The sequence below is a fragment of the Caenorhabditis briggsae genome, assembly GCF_000004555.2.
Source record: "Caenorhabditis briggsae complete genome, chrV, whole genome shotgun sequence".
Classification (NCBI taxonomy): Eukaryota; Metazoa; Nematoda; class Chromadorea; order Rhabditida; family Rhabditidae; genus Caenorhabditis; species Caenorhabditis briggsae.
Genome location: NC_013488.2, coordinates 13,673,966 through 13,692,342, shown reverse-complemented (window position 1 = coordinate 13,692,342; position 18,377 = coordinate 13,673,966). Strand labels below are relative to the sequence as shown.

The 18,377-nt window shown below is 38.4% G+C and overlaps 4 protein-coding genes across 4 annotated transcripts; 3 read left to right on the top strand and 1 right to left on the bottom strand.

The window, feature by feature from the left end:
- Positions 1-1,425: 1,425 nt before the first annotated feature.
- On the top strand, positions 1,426-3,881 carry Cbr-sulp-8 (the record flags this gene model as incomplete). The annotated part of the gene is made up of 4 exons (XM_002637554.1): positions 1,426-1,434; positions 1,874-2,168; positions 2,216-3,231; positions 3,357-3,881. The coding sequence occupies 4 exons, from the start codon at positions 1,426-1,428 to the stop codon at positions 3,879-3,881; spliced, it is 1,845 nt and encodes a 614-aa protein (XP_002637600.1).
- A 709-nt stretch (positions 3,882-4,590) lies between these two features.
- Positions 4,591-6,837, bottom strand: CBG19336 (the record flags this gene model as incomplete). The annotated part of the gene is made up of 4 exons (XM_002637553.1): positions 4,591-5,210; positions 5,268-5,447; positions 5,500-6,054; positions 6,621-6,837. The coding sequence occupies 4 exons, from the start codon at positions 6,835-6,837 to the stop codon at positions 4,591-4,593; spliced, it is 1,572 nt and encodes a 523-aa protein (XP_002637599.1).
- Positions 6,838-14,419: 7,582 nt separating this feature from the next.
- CBG19334 lies at positions 14,420-17,368 on the top strand (the record flags this gene model as incomplete). The annotated part of the gene is made up of 6 exons (XM_002637552.1): positions 14,420-14,477; positions 14,600-14,672; positions 15,544-15,709; positions 15,764-16,483; positions 16,536-16,846; positions 17,203-17,368. The coding sequence occupies 6 exons, from the start codon at positions 14,420-14,422 to the stop codon at positions 17,366-17,368; spliced, it is 1,494 nt and encodes a 497-aa protein (XP_002637598.1).
- A 529-nt stretch (positions 17,369-17,897) lies between these two features.
- On the top strand, positions 17,898-18,175 carry CBG19333 (the record flags this gene model as incomplete). The annotated part of the gene is made up of 2 exons (XM_002637551.1): positions 17,898-17,911; positions 17,959-18,175. The coding sequence occupies 2 exons, from the start codon at positions 17,898-17,900 to the stop codon at positions 18,173-18,175; spliced, it is 231 nt and encodes a 76-aa protein (XP_002637597.1).
- Between the last annotated feature and the right edge of the window lie 202 nt (positions 18,176-18,377).

Here is an 18,377-nt window from a genome sequence, read left to right as displayed (position 1 = left end):
ATGCCCTAGAAAACTCAACTTACAAAAGTTAGGCCGTCATTGACAAATGTCCTAGGAAACACATCAGTTGCATGTTAGACCCTTTTTGGACAATCAACTACGGTGGCCTAGAAAAATCTCGTTGAGAAACTGAGGCGACTCTATTCGCATGAAACCGGAGGAAGTAAAAATTCGCAAACTGCCAAATCTTCAATTCTACAGTAAATTGTAATCTTTGATACTTTATTCACTTTTCCATTCCCATCGCCCCCGTTTACATTCCGTTCTTATATTTTTATGGCTTTCCAAAAACTATAAAAAGGGAGGCTCTTGGGGAAAATTGTCAGTGTATTCTTTTTGTTCCTTTATTCTCTTATTTCTTAATTTTTATCTACTTCTTTTCTTATATCATAAATAAAGGCTTAATTACCCAAGTGTGAGGTGTGGTTGTGAGTATCGAACTGTTGAGATTCAACACAAACCTCGTTCGAACGGCTTTTTTGAAAATCGTTGGAAATTATTTTCGAAAAATCGATCAACGTAACGAAAGTCACACACTGTACGAGGAGTCATCGATTCTCCCAAATATCAACTTTTTCAAAATCATAAAAGTTTTTCGAACGTTTTTTCAATATGTACTGGGTTTTGAGTTCGTAACTAACTTGGACTCATATGGTAAGATCTAGACATCGTCATGTTTTCCTGTCTCCCATCTAACTTTCGTCCGTTCAAAAACACAATTTGACAGCAGCCGGTAGTCATTCATCAACTCTTCCACGATGTTCCTCCTCTCATTGCGCACGCTCTTCCTGCTTTTCCCGTATTTTCCTTAACTTCTGAGTCTCTCTCCATCGTAGTCAAATGTTTACGCCCTCTCCCCTCTTTGTGTTCAATGTGTATGCAACTGTGCCCCACAGAAAAAGAGCCCTTCATCGAGAGCCACAACACATTCCAAGTTTTAATATAAAGAATTCTGGTTTCTTCCTATTTTAACATGGCTCTCTAAGCAAAAGCTGTAATTATTTGCACGCGGGGAACAGAGCACCAAAAATGATCGGTTGCTCGTGCTCCAATACGCCCACGAAAAAGAGACGTATCATTAAGTAAGTTTTCCCCTGTATAAAAGGTGTTTTATTTTCAGTCACTTATCACTTATCAAGAACTTTTCCGTGTTCTTTTCTTCGTTTTCCTGATACATCTCTTTGACACAACAATTGATAAAAAAAGACGTTCAAATATTTGTTCGCGTTTTTATTATCAAGGCAATGTAGGAAATATGTCAAAACGTATATAAAAATAGTTTCGATTCAGTGATCACTTGGGTCATGTCGAAAAATGTATGCTTGACTTTCCCCACCTTTTCTGTATCGTTTCTCGATAAATTTGCATTTTTATTCAGATTATCATTCGAATCGCCACAGAATTCTCCCAATTCATTCAACAGGAATGAGGGAGGTGAGTGTGTTTTCCACTATTGAATAGTACAGATTTATTATAAAACCTGTAATAGAAGGACACCTCAACTTTTTATTTTGAGCCAATTTTTCTAGGTTCTTGTCAAATATTTTAAAAAGTTGTCAACTGAAATATTTTTTGAATAGGCTTTGGTAACAAGCCCTCTATTTTATTTTAGTTAATTACTAAAAAAAAAGTCAAAGATTCAAAGAAGTTGCCTACTGATCAACTGTTTATCATAATATCAGAAGTGCTTTGTCAGTTAACACATTTCTGATATCTTTTACAAGAACCGAGATAAATTGGCTCAAACTTGAGAGTGTGGTAGCCCTTCTATTACAAGTTTTACGGTAGATGTATTTGTAAAACTTTGAGGAATGAACGAAAAAATTGAGATTTAAAAATATTTGCTTTATCCAGTTTCTATTTGTTTTTCTAGGTTTATCGACCCTGTACAACTTCGGATAAGGAGATTATCCAGAAGAAACCAACATCCCTTATCCGCCAAAAGCTTCAGCAATACATTCCAATTCTCGAATGGCTCCCCAACTACAAGTGGAAAGAACACTTTCATGGAGATGTAATCGCAGGTCTCACCGTTGGAATCATGCACGTTCCTCAAGGAATGGCTTATGCTAGTTTGGCAGGAGTCCCACCAGTTTATGGAATGTATTCTTCATTTTTCGCCAGCTCAATCTACATGTTTTTCGGTACTGCAAGGCATATTTCAATCGGTTAGTGTGCTCCCTTCAGACCACGCTTTTCAGTGGAATAATTATAGGTGTGTTTGCTGTTGCCTCAATGATGGTTGGTGCCGCAAGACTCCGTTTAGCACCGGATCTTCCACTCTCTGCCAGCAATGCATCTTCCGTCAATCCAGCTGATTATCCTCTTGGAGAACCCATTGACCCACTTATCTTTACCAGTGCACTGACTCTTTTGGTAGGAGTCGTTCAAGTGATAATGGGTGTGCTCCGACTTGGCTTTCTTACTACCTACCTGTCGGATCCATTAGTTTCCGGGTTTACAACTGGAGCAGCTGTCCACGTCTTCACTTCTCAACTCAACAAGGTTCTAGGAGTCAAACTGCCACGTCACGAAGGTATTGGAATGATTGTTCGGATGTATCGAGATATGATTCTTTCATTGGGATCTGTCAACTTCATTGCTCTGGGAATTTCAATTTTTGGAATCTTGTTCCTTGATTTGGGGAGAACGTTCATCAATCCTATGGTTAAAAAATTCTCCCCAATCCCACCACCACTAGAGCTGATTCTCGTTATCTTTGGAGTCATTATCTCGCAAATTTTCAATCTCCATGACTCCTATGACATCAAAACAGTATACAACATTCCACGTGGCTTTCCATCTCCATCAATCCCACGACTTGATTTCCTGCCAGCTCTAATCTCGGATGCAGTTCCAATCGCAGTCGTCTGTTACATGTTTGTGATGTCCATGGGAAAATTGTTCGCCAAAAAGCACAAGTACAAGACGGATGCCACACAAGAACTGTATGCAATTGGAATCGCAAGTGCACTCTCATCCTTCTTCCCAGTCTATCCAGTCGGAGCATCACTTTCTCGATCTTCAGTTTGCGAGATGTCCGGAGCCAATACTCAGCTGTATACAGTATTCTCTTCCCTACTTCTTCTCACTGTTATTCTGCTCCTTGGACCATTCTTGGAACCTCTTCCAATGTGTATTCTGGCTTGTATCGTTATCGTCAGCCTCAAAAGTCTTTTCATGCAAGTCAAGGAACTGCCAAGACTGTATAAAATCAGCAAATATGATTGTGTAAGGTTACTTTTTCTCCAACTCAAATTTCGATTTGTATCAAAACCAATTCATTTTTCGAAAATATTTATGACCTACTTACACCTCTTCATTTCCTAATTTCTTATCAGCTTATCTATTTTTAGGCAATTTGGCTGGTCGCATGCCTTTCAACTGTTCTCACTGATGTCACAACTGGACTGGTCGTTTCTCTTGTCTTTGCTCTCTTCACTCTGGTTCTTCGACAACAGTGGCCGACATTTTCAAACGAAGTTCTTCATGACGAAACTCCACGACAACATATTCCAGAAGGCGTCAAGATTGTTAGATTCGGAGGAGCTCTTCATTTTGCCAACGTCACATTATTCTTGGATAAAATGTCAGAATCTATTGGAAGAGTGCCCGAAGGAGAATCGTTGATCGAAGGGAGAACAATTATTCTCGATGGATCCCCAATCACAAATGTGGATACAATGGGTGTAGATGCTCTTCGTGACGTCTTCAATGATTCCAAAAAGTCAGGAGTACAACTATTCTACTGTGGTCTTCCGGAAGACGTGTTATCAGTTCTCAGAATGGATGAGAACTTTTCTTCTTTGGTTCCCTCGTCGACCTTATTTTCATCAATTGATCAATGCCTTCTTTCTCTTTTTCAGCAGCAAAGTGTCTGATTGTCTGTAATTATTTGTATTATTTGTATTGCTTTTTCTGTTCAGTTTCGCTTGTAAAAACCACTATTCCTCATTCCAAATGTGTCACTATTTATTATTTTTCATATCGTTTTGAAACAACAACATATTAGTTTTCAGCCAGAATAAATTCTTAAATACAGTACCGGACATAAACATTTGACAATTTTTTTGGCTGTAACGTTGAAGCCAAAATTTTAGAAAAATTTTTTTTCAGATTTTTTAAAACGATCAACCAGGTCTCAAAATAAGTATTAGCTTGAAAACAATAATTTCATCTGAGTCCATTCGGAGTTTTCGAATTTTTCAGCCAAGTTACGATTGATTCCGCAGACACTTGAATTGGAGAGGTAAAAACGCTGAATATGATATTCCAAACATTCAAAAACATGCTAAAATCCTTTTTTTTTTGGTTTTGGCCTCTCATGCTCAATTGCCTCTGACTTGGATAAAAAATTCGATCCTCAACTGGAATCCCCTCTCTGCTGGCCCTTCTAATAGGGGAGTACTTCTAATACAGGTTTTACGATATTTGATAAAAGTAGTTATTTGAAAATTCATTACATGAGAAAATTTTTACATACATTCAGTTTGAACATGAACGGAATGGTGTCGTGAGAGAAAAGAGTAACAACCCGTTTCGAGAAAAGGATAAAATATGAAATGACACCGGTTGGGAGAAATTCAAAATCTAAAGGAATTGTTGGAGAATGATTGTAGTTCCAATTCCAATGGCAGCTGACATTGGGAAACAAAGAAACCAGAAGAAGCAGATCTTTCGGAATGTTCCGAAAGAAACACCTTCACTTGTTGATTTTGCCATTCCGACAAATACAACTGCTCCGACTGTACAATGAGTTGATGAGATTGGAATTCCAAGCTTCACACAGATGAGAACAGTGAAAGCGGTTCCGACTTCAATACAGAATCCAGAGATTGGAGACATATCAACAGTCATTTCATGAGCCAAAAGTTTGATGGTTCTGTGTCCAAGAGTAACGAATCCAACGATCATGGCAAGAGATCCGTATCCGAGTAGAAGTTGAGTGTCGTCACGAGTTTCAGCATTTCCAAAAGCGTATCCAGACTCGTAACAGAGCCAGATTGCGAGAAGTGGAGAGATGGTATTTCCAGTGTCATTAGCTCCGTGCGTGAAGGAAAGCATAGAAGAGGAGACAATTTGGAGGGTGTTGAACACTTTTTTGGTGAGACGATCTTCTGGAACATAGGCCCAGAAATATTTGTACCATGGAAGCTCTTTGATGTTCTCGGCAACTTCTGGCTCACGCATATCCTTGATTTTATGGCTTTCTGAAAGAAACATAATTAGTTCAGTGATCGGAATATCAAACTTGAAAAGTTCCTTACTTGGTGCTTTTCCAGCTTCCAATCTTTTTTGCATCTTGATAGTTTCTTTGTCATAAAGTCTCTTGGCACGGTTTGGAAGCCAGTTTTTGAGTGGGAAAGTGAGTAGAGCCCATCCGGCGACTCCGATGGCAACAGAGATCAAGAACGCTTCAGTGGCATTTAGCTTATCGAGACCGAGATCTGAAGTTTGAAAAAAAATGAGCATTTCAATTCGATTGATAATTCAACTTACATTTTGATCCATCATAAATGCAGGCATACAAATTGACAACAAGAGTGAAGCACATGAAAACTGGACAGAGACGAAGAGCCCACTTGAAAGTGTCTTGACGAATCAGAACCGAATACTTGATAATGTAGTACATTCCTCCGGCAATGATTCCAGCAATAACTGGTGAAATGAACCAGGAGATGACAATACTGATGATCTCTCCCCATTTGATTCCAACGTTTCCTCGAATGTAGAACGAAGTGGCAACTGATGCTCCGACGACAGCGTGAGTGGCAGATACTGGAATTTTATAACAGGAGGAGAGAATCATGAAAGCGGCGACTCCAGCGAGAGAAGCGGTTTGAGTGAGCATGAAGTCAATGGAAGTGTATTTGGCACATTCGACTGGTGGAGCTCCTGGCATGATGTCTGGAGATTTCCATCCTCCGACAAGCGTCGCGTTTCCACAGTGATCAACTGTATCATACTGATTTGTGGTGGCGTTATATTGAGCATAGACATCGAAGATGTTGAATTCGATGATTCCAGTTCGTAACGTTTCGACAACTTTGTATCCTGAAAAAAACGGGGTGATTGTCAAATATACTGATTGTTTTCTTATAGGAAGTGGAATTAGTCAAAGTGGAACACCAGTTGATCTTCGAAGAACACGATCACACTTTACACAAGATACACGTTCTTCTAATCAAGCTACCTTCTCAAACTACCGTATCCCTCGATAAGGCTGTCTTTGTCCTTCTTTCTTTTTCGAAAGTTTTTATTTTCAGATTTTCAGAGCGTATCTGTCATTGTACTTTACTCACTTCTTCTTTTGCAACATTTCGATCATAAATTATTCAAGTTGACCCCCCATGACACCTCTTCTGTCTACTGTTTTGTTGATGATTTCACTTTTCATTCAATTCGATTCAAAAAAAAAATCGGCGACCGGTCAAAAAATATGAGGCGAGAAGATTCTCTCTATCTCTCGGGAACGTATATAAAACCCCAGTGTTAGAAAAAGAAGATATCCCATACAGCTGATTTGACCGGTCATTAACTGAGATCACAGAGGTGTTCGTCTAATGATAACAGTTCAGAGAACTTCTACAGTAAGACTACTACCAATCAGAACTACTCACCTAACAAAACCGCTCCAGCAACATTCAGAATTCCCGAGAGAATATAAGCTTGATACAGTTTTACAGTTCCAGCTCCAACAGCCGGTCCCCAATCGTTGCAAGAATCATTGGCTCCCATTCCATATGAAACGAAGAAGGCAAAGACGAAAGCGACAATGACCAACCATGTCGTGTGTTCGGTCCAATTTGGTGCATACTGGATAAGAATGTCGAGCATTCTGAAAATTAATAGATGACTTTTAAATCTTTGGTTAAAGGTTTAAAGTTAAGAAAAAAGAATGTAAAACGGAGAAAGCGATACTGGAATTTGAAAACCTCTCATTTTATACCACTGATGGAAAGTGATGGTAATGGTACCGAATGACCCCGGCTCCACCCACAACGATAAAAATAGAGAAAAAGTGAAAAAAGGGGGAGGATTTTCGCTGAAGTAGGACTACGGTTAAGATGCCATCAACTCGACCCCCGACGATCTTTTGATGGTTCAGATTGTCGAAAAAGAGTAGTTGATGGAATCTAAAGAAGTCTCAAAGAAGAAGAAGAAGAAGTCTTAAAAGAATGAAAAGTGAACAAAGAAAGTACAGTACTGATATGGTTACCTGAAACCTTTTATATACTCTGATTGAGATATGAGAAACAGTTGACCGGTCGGATGGTTGTCTCTTTGGGTTGCGTACTATTCTCATGCCACGCGGTCACTTCCGACCACGCCTCCTATCGTTTCATGAGAGTTTTCGAAATTTGCCAAAATCCATTTCTGGAGTCATGTTCTTTTGATTTTAAGGTCTTAAAAATGACTCACCGTTGTTGATTTTCTTGGAACTTAGAAGCTCATGGATTTTTTTATGTTTTGAACTTTTCAAAATCGTCTTGTTGTCAAACTACATTTAGTACGATCTAAAACTCACCAATCAACTTCAAAAACCCATAGAATTTCTTGGAAGTACAGGAAATGTTATAACACATACCACAATAAATTTAGTTTTTTGTATCGTAAAACCTGTAATATAAGGACCCAGTAACTTTTAACCTTGAGTCAATTTCCTCGGTTTCTACCAAAGATATCAAAACTGTGTCAACTGTCAAAACACTTCTGATATTGTGATAAACAATTTATCAGTTGACCACTTTTTTATCTTTGACAGAAACCAAGAAAATATGGCTCAAAGTTAAAAGTTAGGAGGCCTTTCTATTACAGGTTTAACGGTATTTTTGGATAGGCAGACTTCGAAAAATTACTATTTTCTGCGTTTCTAAAAATATCGAAGGATTGATTTCAAACTAAAGATCTGTAAATTGAAGCGTTGCTGGTTTTTTCATCTCCTATTTTCACTTTTAATACTGACCTGAATCCTTCTCTCCCAGCTCTCTCGGCCACCCCCAGGTACGACCAGTCTCAAATCAGACTCGGATTTGCATTGCAACATAAATTTATTCGCCCGTCGGAGGGTCGAGTTCAAACCCCAAAATTTCAAAGTTCGGTGCCGGGTTGAATCTGGTTCTGTAATAGTATTTTCATCAATGATGTCAATCTATTTGACGTGGGCAGTGCAAAAAGTGTTACTGCAAAGTTGAGCGGATGGACACTTGACCGAAAACAGAAGATGACGCTTTTAGTTGGTTTATATCGTGAATAGTATTTGAACTCACTTGTTGTGTATCACGAAACAACAAATCTGGGCTTTCTCTATGACAAATTTTGAAGTCCTGACTTTTGAAGGTGTTACTTCAATACTCAGACCGCGTCCTAAAAATATCCGACCCGTCCCGAGGCCTGTAATTTTCCAAGTACGCTTTTTTTCATACAGTACCAGTCAATGAGAAATCCAAAACCTTTTTTTCGTTGATTTTCGGCCGTTTTGATCAATTTCAGGAGTCCCGACCTCGGCTGTCAAGATTCCGATCACTTTGATATTTTATGAGGATGTAAAGCAAACCTAGGTGGAAAACGTCGAATTCACATAATTTTCGAAAATTCCTAATTTTTCAGCTAATGGCCGATTTATGAAGGGCACCACTTTTCAGTTTATTTTGTACTGAAAAAACAGGTGTCTTGAAGAAATTGGTTGAAAAAAACTGAACAACTAGGTATTTCCCGAAAATTCTGTGAATGCAAAGTTTCCAATCTACTGTATCTTCCTCTGCAAAAATTGTCTCACACAATTGACGGATTCTGTGCAACTGCATCTTAAAGGTTTTGTGGTATTCATTGAAGCCTATAACTTTGAGCGTATCCGTGACTTCGAAACTATTATAAACTTGAAAATTTGTGTTGCAAGAAATGAGTTACCGTAAAACCTCTAATAGAACGACACCCGGATCGTCCACTTTGAGCCTATATATCTCATTTTCTGTGAAAGATATCAAAAAGTGGCTAACTAGTAAAATGTTGCTGATATCCTGATAAACATTTTACTAGTTAACCACTTTTTGATATCTTTCAAAAGAAGTGAGATATATAGGCTCAAAGTGGACGATCCGGGTGTCGTTCTATTAGAGGTTTTACGGTAGTTCCTACTTGAACATTTTTCTCCCAGAAAACCAACCATGGCTTCTATATCTTTCTGTGTTCCGTCACATATTTTCAGATGCCTCCCTGTCTTACGTTATGACGAATTCAATAACTTCCGGCGTCATCCAAACAGTGACGAGAAAGTGAACACTGTATGTTTTCACTCGCCAATTTTATCACCTCGAGAAGTGAAAATAGATGATAGAATCCGGAAACTCTGATCTTTCCGCATCACTCGTTTTCATTTGTATCCGTAAACCTAGATGCTACCCCTACTTCTGAGTTCAAAAAGGAAATATCAAAGACTTATTGGTTCCTAGACGTCACTTCTCCTGGCCGGCGGCTTCCCGGATGGCGTCAAATCGAAAGTGCGATAAATAATTTGATACCGTGTCAGAATGCTGATGAGGTTGTGATAGTTGAGGTATTTTATGGTTTCTGAATAAAATAACGGGGTCAAGTGATGTGAGAAGAAAAAGTGAGAAAGTATGATAATGGCTACTGATTGTTTTGTATTTTTTTTTGATATGATGATCGGATGAGGTTTCGAGAAATTTCTTTGGTATTTTCAGGTTGTATCAAGTGAATAACAAAAAGCGGTACTTGTTTTGTCCATGTGAATCAAAAAATGATCGATCAAAGTGTAAAAAGTACTGGAACTGTCAAAAGAGACTGTGAAAATATTCTTCGAATCTTTTTGTTTGGGGAAAAATTATTCCCAAAATTATTGTAACTGATTCCGAAAATTGCATATTACCGTAAAACCTCTAATAGAACGACACCCGGATCGTCCACTTTGAGCCTATATATCTCATTTTCTGTGAAAGATATCAAAAAGTGGCTAACTAGTAAAATGTTGCTGATACCCTGATAAACATTTTACTAGTTCTCTCATCACCTCAAGAAACAAAATTCTCATCACCTCAAGAAACAAAAAAGTAATTACAAGAATCAAAGCTTCGAAAAACGATTTTTCTGACTTGACCGGTCGATTCTACCAAAAGTTGCATATTTTTGTACAAACTAAGTAGTCTGATTGAAATCTTGACCTTCAAAATGCGATTTATAGTCAAACTGAAATTGGAGAAAGGAGGTCAACCATTTTTACTGCTTTTTGATAGTTTTCATCGGCGTCTTGGTCTGCTTGAAATTCGAAGATTGGAAGTTTACAGATAACCGGGATCATAGAAAATACCGTACCGGTCAACAAGATATACAAAAACGCATTTTTGAGTTTGTTGTCGACTATTTTGACCATTTTCAGAAATCTCGAGCTCGACTTTCAAGTTTTCGATCACTATGAAAATTTTGGAGAATGTAAAACAGACCTAGATTGAAAACTTTGTATTCACAGATTTTTTTGAAAATCCATAGTTTTTAGCTATTTTCCAATTTTTGAAGGACATCTGCTTTTTTTTACGTTTTTAGTAAAAAACAGGCCAAAAAAGACGGTATCTATCAGAAATCGGCAACAAGCTGAAAACTAGGAATTTTCAAAAAATTCTGTGAATACGAAATTTTCAATCTAGGTCTGTTTTACACTTTCCGAAAATTTCAAAACAATCAGATGCTTGACAGCCGAGCTTCAGACTTCTGAAAATGGTCATGGTCAAAAATCAATCGAAAGATACTTTTTTGTGTACCGTAAATGAAGAAATAATCGAGAGTTACATGTGAAGACTTAAGGGACCTCAAAGTTTTTTTCTGAACCTTTCTTCAAACCCGATCAATCGTCTGCTTCCTTGAAATTTCACGCCTCTTCCAGAAATTGAGTTACCCCACCCAACAAGTGTTTCTCTCTTCTGGTCCATTCATTTCATTCCCTTTTCATCGTCGTTCCATTTGTAATTGCATGCATGTAGGCGTCCCTTCTTCTCCCTCCAAAGAACTGGTCTTGAAATGACAGATGGTGGGTGGTGTTGGTTGGAGGGGCAGAAAGAAAAGACGACGACTCCACGACTTACTGATGAATGTTGCGAGAGCAACACAGCATCAAGTACCTTGACTAATGAGAAGAGAATGCTCGTGGAGCACACGCGGGTGTGTGTGAAGCGGAACGAGTTAGTTGTCGATGAATGGAGTTTTGAAAGAATGGGAATACCCAACTTGTTTGGAATTCTTGGAAGGTTGGAGAGAGCAGTAACTTCCTCATAACCTACTTTTTCGAAATTCTGAAGTAGTCGAACAAAAAAATCGCATAAAAGGTTAATTACATAAAATATAAATTCCAGGTATTACTTCCAAAAATCGTCAAAAATCCTTCGTTTTCTCGAAGTGTCGTCTCAATAAGCATATATTTTTTTTCGGCACCAATTTTCTGATACGTTCCATATTACTTTTTGATTGAATTCGTACTAGTTTTGATTATCTTTTTGACACCGAAAAATGGTTTTTCAGAGACATCTTAAAAACTTTCTTTCTTCTTAATGATAATTTTTCCATTTTGCCTATAGTAATCCAAATGATAAGCTCCGCTGCTTCAGTTCAAAATGAAAAGTTGAAGTTACACAATTCTAAACAATGTTTATCGTGAGAACATATATCAATTTCTTCTCACCCATTTATGTTTAAATGATTGGGCTCACATCTAGAAAAATCGATTAAAAAGACATCTTATGTTTGAGGTATTTTTAAAGCTATTTTTATCCTAAAAATTTTTTTCATTAATAAACGAATTGAGAATATTCCATCCTTATCAAAATTGTCTTCAAATTTTCCATTTTGATCCGATAGCTCCGATAATCTCCTCCCAAGTCCGTCTTCTCCTCCTCCAATCTCAAAGATGCTCTTTTTCTCTTATTTTTCATTTTCTCTCACTCCTTCTCCCGCCCTCTCTTCTACAGGAAAAGAGAAAAGGAAGGCTTCGACTTCACAACTGGCAAATTGCCAAAGATAGAAAAGAAGACGCAGACGAGGTGGAGCACTGCCCGTCGGAGCACAAGCACACACAACACCACCCAGCCTCCTCCTCCTTCTTCTTCTTTTTCTTCTTCTCCCGACTTCGTCCATCGACGGCTTCTTCATGTTTCAATGGACATTTGTCTTCTTTTCATTCACAATTCGCCCCTTCTTCCGCTTCTCATTTCATTTATAGATGTGTTCCAAAGTTTCAATTGTAGCTTAGTGGCCTCCTGACAACCTATTTATCTTTATCATTTTTTTCACTCGCTGCAAGATTTGTTTATCCTGTTTGTGTTTTGGGGAGACCCATGCCTAATGCAATTTGTCGTTTCTCTTCCAGTTTCGAAATTCTTCATCCTTTTTCTTTTTTCTTTCCTATTCCTTCCTCTGTTTTTGTTGTTTTCCTATATCTAAGAAACTCTCGTTTCCATGGAAATCGGTGTTCCATTTACTAATAAGCTCTTGTTCGCTCTGCTTCCATGGCCTCTTTTAATTCTCATATCCGTCGTGTCCTTCTTCCTCTTATATCCAGATTTAACAGAATCCAAAATATATATTTGCTCATCTTCCCCTTTGGAATTGGGGACCACCCGTTTTGAAGGGGTGAGGATGCTTTCTCTAGTTTATCTGGTTGTCATCTTTGTTGGTGTGAGAAGATGGAGAACCACCCAAAACCACATCTTCTGGCACAACCAGCAATCCGACGATAGATTACTTTTACTGACTCTCGTGGGACAAATGTGGCGAAAGGCGCAGAACGATGGGAACTGCGGATGAGAAATGTGTTAGGGGACGGGGGACCCAAAAAAAAGAGAAGAGATTTTGTTGAGGACTTTCGGCAGAAATAAAAAAGTTGTGAAGAGATGTGTGGGCTCAGATTTTGGATGCACATAGAGCACTTGTTTTATAAAACAAGTGCACAAATTTGTGTTTGTTTTATAGGAGACTGGTTGAAAATGTAACTGTTATTGAAGATGATTTTAATGAAATTAACATCTTGTTCGACTTTAAAGTAATATGAAAAGGGCATGATAAATGTCCCTTGCTAGTGTATAAAACTGTAAAAGTTAAATGAAAATTATAATGACTGCAATTAAATGTTCTTCAAAACATTTCCAGCGTTTTGCGTGCACAGCATTGAAGTTCTCAAAATTCGAAAAACGCGGTGCGTCGTAAAATAAAATGCTGCGTACGCAAACACTCTCTCGCATGCACAAATTCGGTCGGCTGTCGGTCGGCTGGATCGGAGGTCGGTCGGTCGGCTGGGTCGGAGGTCAGTCGGTCGGCTGAATTTCCCGATCGGATGGAAGCTTTAGTCTTGAACTCCAGCAAAAATTTTATTAGAAGTTTCGGAACAAAGTTTTCCGGGCTTTGTTTGTGGACCGGAAGAAATTGAATCGCATTTTTATAGAAATTTCAAAAACTTCAATTTTTGAAAACATTTTTAAGTTTTTCAAAATTCAACTTTGGCAATTCTACTCCACAGCCCCTTTTGCAAATTTTTGAAATGTTCCATTTTATCGTTCACACTTCTGGTCTCCTTCAGAACTACAGTAATCCTACACAAGCACATTAGTTTTTGATCTTAACATCAATCTTTCCCAAGTCTCCCTAAATTACATTTTGATTAAATTCGTACTAGTTTTGATTGCCTTTTTGGCACCAGAAAAAAGAAGTTCTTATTATTTCTATCCGAATCTACCCATGCCTTCAATCACCTAGCAACGAGTATAAACATAACAAGCTCTTCTTCTCCTTGTGATTTGTTCTTCTTCTTATAAAAACCTCCACCTCGTTCTTATTTTCTCCGAATGTTCTCTCCTAGATCCCTCAAAAAGGACACGTCTTCTTTTTTTTACACCATCAAGGAACCCTGCAATTACCTCTTCTAAAGCTCTTCTCTTCTTTTTTCCACCCTTCTCCCACTTTCTTTTCCCAACGACGACGTCGTCCATCAATTCTCGGGTCGCTTTTTCATGTGCACGTCGTCTCAGTCTCCCTTCTTTTCTCTCATTCTAATGAGTCGTTCGTTTGACACCTTCTAAGCCATGTGCAAGATCAACGAGATTTCCGTCGTCTTCGTACGCATTTACTTCGGGGGGACGGACGACTTGTTCTTTTTGAAACGACGCACTTTACTTTTTCGAAATGACGACGAGTTTTTAAGGATCGTAGAAGCTCCGAAAACAAAAAAAGACGACGACGACGGAAATAAAAAGAAGAAGACAACACAAATTTGTTGTGTGACCAAAGAGGAGAGGAGCGGTCAGTTTAGACCCAATTTCCGATTGGGACCACACGTACAGCTAGCACAGCGAAATTGGATATCTCGGAGAGCGAGGCGACGCCGGCGGCGGTCCGCAGAAGACGACGTGAGACGAGCGAGATGGCGTCGGAAATGAGTCGAGCTAATAATTACTGTTGCGAGTGCGTCGCATCACAAGGTAAGCATTGGAAGGACACGAAGATCTGAAAAGCTTCCTATAGGATATAATTATCAGCTGGAATCAGCTGAAATTATTATCAGCTGGAATAATACATAACGGATTTTCATAAAAATTTCCAGGTCGGTGCAGTGCTGATACGTGTCCATGTGTAGCTGCCAGAAAGACCTGTGATGAGCACTGCGAAAGTACTAGGTGAGTGAATTTAAAAAAAAGAAACAGGGGAATGTACAGCAGGAATGCGCTATCTATGTTTCTGCCTGATGTATTCAATGTTTCATTTTTCGAATGTTCCGCAAAGCTGCTTTCAAAAAAGCTTATCTGAAAAATATTATAAAATTGTTGCAAAACTTTTGGAACTACAGTACTTGTCAATGAGATATACACAAAGATATTTTTCAGCTGATTTTCAATCATTTTGACCATTTTTAAGAGTTTTTCCCGTTTTTTGTACCTAAAACGTGAAAAAACAGGTGTTGTTCAGAAATCGATGAATATCTGAAAAACTAGGAATATTCTTAAAATTCTGTGAATGCAAAGTTTTCAATCAAGATACACTTTACACGCTTTAAAGTTTTAAAAGTAACCGGAAACTTGAAAGCCGAGCTTCAGACTCCTGAAAATGGTCGAAATGGCCGAAAATCAATTGAAAGATTGTATATCTTATTGACCGGTACTGTAATGTAAAATGAAATGTTCTTTTTTCTAACATTGTACAAAGCAGTTTCTAATTCATGTGCTACAGTACACTTTTTTTTTGAAAACCCCAGATCATCTCTACGTCATCTGACGCTTCCTCTGCTTCTCTTTTTCCTTCCGAAACCAAAATGCTAATTTTCCCAAATCTTCATTCACTCTTCATCTTTTTCCCATTTTCTTTTCCTTTTTTCTTACCCACACTTACACACACACACACACACATCTTCCTCTTTAAAATATGCTTTCTTTTCTCTCTCAAACAACAACAACATATCAAATATCACAAGTGCACTTGCCCGCTCAATCGGGCAATGGGGAATCGGAAGAAGAAAAGTCGAGGAAAAACATTGAAATTTCACATTTTCAGATATCGGGGAGACTGTCTCAATCAAGCAATCTGCAAGTGTTCCTGTGAAGTGGACCCTGCTAAACCGGCAAAGAATGCGTGCTCCAAATCAGAACGATGTGATTGTCTTCGGATAAAAGAGGGCTGCAGCAAGTTGTGTGCTTGCAAACAAATCTGCAAAAATAAGGTAAAGAATTTAAATTTGAAAAAAAAAATAGTTCGAAATTTGTAATTTATTCAGGAAGCACCAAAGAAACTCGCGAAAGTCGCCAAGCCAACAACTGGTTGTCAATGTGCCAAGGGAAAGAAACAGTGTGTAAAGAAGGAATGCGCTTGTCGAACAGTCTATGGTTTCTGTTCGGCCAACTGCAAATGTGGAGGTGATTGTACCAATGGAGCATCCAAATTCTCAGTTCCAAAGCATGTTCAAAACTGTTTCTTGGAACATAAACACGAGTCATCTGGATTGATTGTGACATTGATAGGAGAGGATTATGTCTACCGAGGAGACTTTTATCATGAATCCAAAGGAGAACCACATGTAGAGGAACAACTGGTTGCTGCGATCTACGATTTAATCTCCAAGTACACTGTCGATCTCCACGAAATTCAAATTTTTGTCTCAAAATCTCCATGCTTCCATCAGGATTGCGAGCCGAAATGTGAGGTTGTTGATGAATGCAAGAGCAACAAAGCTTGTGCAAAACTTCTCGGATTGCTTCTGAGCAAAGTTAGAAAAGAAATCAAGAAGGTTGATGTGAAGATGACTGTCAAATTCTTGTATCCACACCTCAACAGAGGAGATCTCTACACGAAACAGGGAATTCTGTGCATGCTTCAAGCCGGAATAAAAGTGGAGCCACTTCTCATGAAAGATTGGTGCGCGATCATGGACTGGAGTCCACATGTGGATCACAAGGGAGATTATTTGCAGTTGTGGAACAATCATCACCTTGATAAGGTAGGCATAATCAGGAAATGACCCTTAAAACCTTAATATTTAAAAATTCCAGGCGGTTGCTCAATCCCAGCTATTCATCAACGAGTGCCGCCGTGCTCTTGGTCTCTCCATGAAGTTCTGGGTTGCTGAGATTCATGAAATCGTCAAGGACACAATTCTTCACTTCTCGGATCTTCGTACCAAATGTGGTGATCTCAACGACGCTCTAAAGCAACTCGATCTCACTGCCACTCCACACAAGATTCGATCTACACCATCCAAGCGTCGAAGCTTCATTGATCTCCATGAACTGAGGGATAAACTTCTGAGATCCTCGTCGTCGGATGGTGGAAAGAAGGCCGGGTCCCATGTGTCAGTAGCCAGGTAGCCTCTCCCGCATCTCGCTTTCGCTATCTTTTTATTAGATTAGATTATACTTTTTATACGAATATTTGACAATGTGATTGAATTTTCAAAGTTTTCTAGCGCATGTTGCATCCCTCCACAACGTGCATTCACTAACAAATAGATGTTGTCAGAAGCTCAATTTTAGATGATGTTCCAACAAAATAACTTAATCAAAATACTTATACTTTTGGTTAAAATTATTTCCAAACCCAAATTTTCCAACTTTCCCTAACATCACCTTTGCACGAGCTCTTCAAAATTAACCCAATAACTTTGAAAGTTTCTTAACAAAACAACCAAACTGTAAGTTTTTCAAATTCCCATTTTTTAAGCGAGGATGCTCAAGCCCAAGCAATGGTTGCTTCTTTCTGTGGACGATCGTTCGATGACTGCGAAACCGATGAAATCGCTCAACGCATTCGTCGTGCCACTGCTAACATCAATCTGGAAATCGAAACTCTCATGGAGTTCCTCAATCACAAAGGAGCTCTTTCATAAAAATTCCTTTCTCCCAGATACGCTTCACTCGATATTTCTTTTCTATATTTTTTCAGCTTCTTCATTTTTTCTTTCTGTAATCTTGTGATTCTTTCACCTTCTTCCCCCACACTCCTTTCTTGATTTTTTTGTAAACTGCCCGATCTCTAAAGTTTATTTATTCTTAAAGAGTCTCCTAAATATATAATGTAAATTCATTTATGTACCATTTGCAAGAAAAAGTCATCTGGAATGAATGATAATAAAAATAATTTATTTTAATAATATCTTGAGCACATTGAAGTCACATTGAGTCAACTATGAAAACTGTCTGAAAATAAATCGGTACACTTTGTTTAATGATCTGATCATTTTAGTGCATTTGTACTAGTTATATTTTTGGGTGAAAACTTTTTGACACTTTACGCGGCGAAACTGTTTGAGAACCCAAAAAACTCAGAGCAAATAGAATAGCGGCAGTATAAAATGAAACTTTTCGGTAGGTTCAAACAAGAATCTACTCATTCTTCTAACAATTACCACTTTAAAAATGGACGCCAAATTGTGAGTTTCCCTTTCAGAAGTTTTTCCTATCATGAATTTATTTTCAGCCTTCTCTGTGTGGTGGCCCTCGTCATGTGCTCGATCGTTCAAGAGGCTAGTGCTCAATACTACGGATACGGATATGCCTCTTCTTATTATCCATCTTACTATGGAGGATATGGATCATACAATGGATACTACGGTGGATATGGATATGGATCTGCTTATGCTGGATACTACGGAAAGAGAGAAGCTGGATTTGGACCATCTCAACCAACGAACTGATTAATCTTTGTAAACTCTGAAACGACCTAAATAAACACGTCTGCAATTTTTCATTTATCTAAAATTCAGCATATTCTGAAATTCAGAAGTTCCAGAAATTCGAAAACACTGGGACATTTAGAAGTTTGAGAATTCCTGAGAATAAAGGTATTCCAGAAATTCCTGAACCTAATAACTGTTTGAAATTCAATGTCCGGTTAAT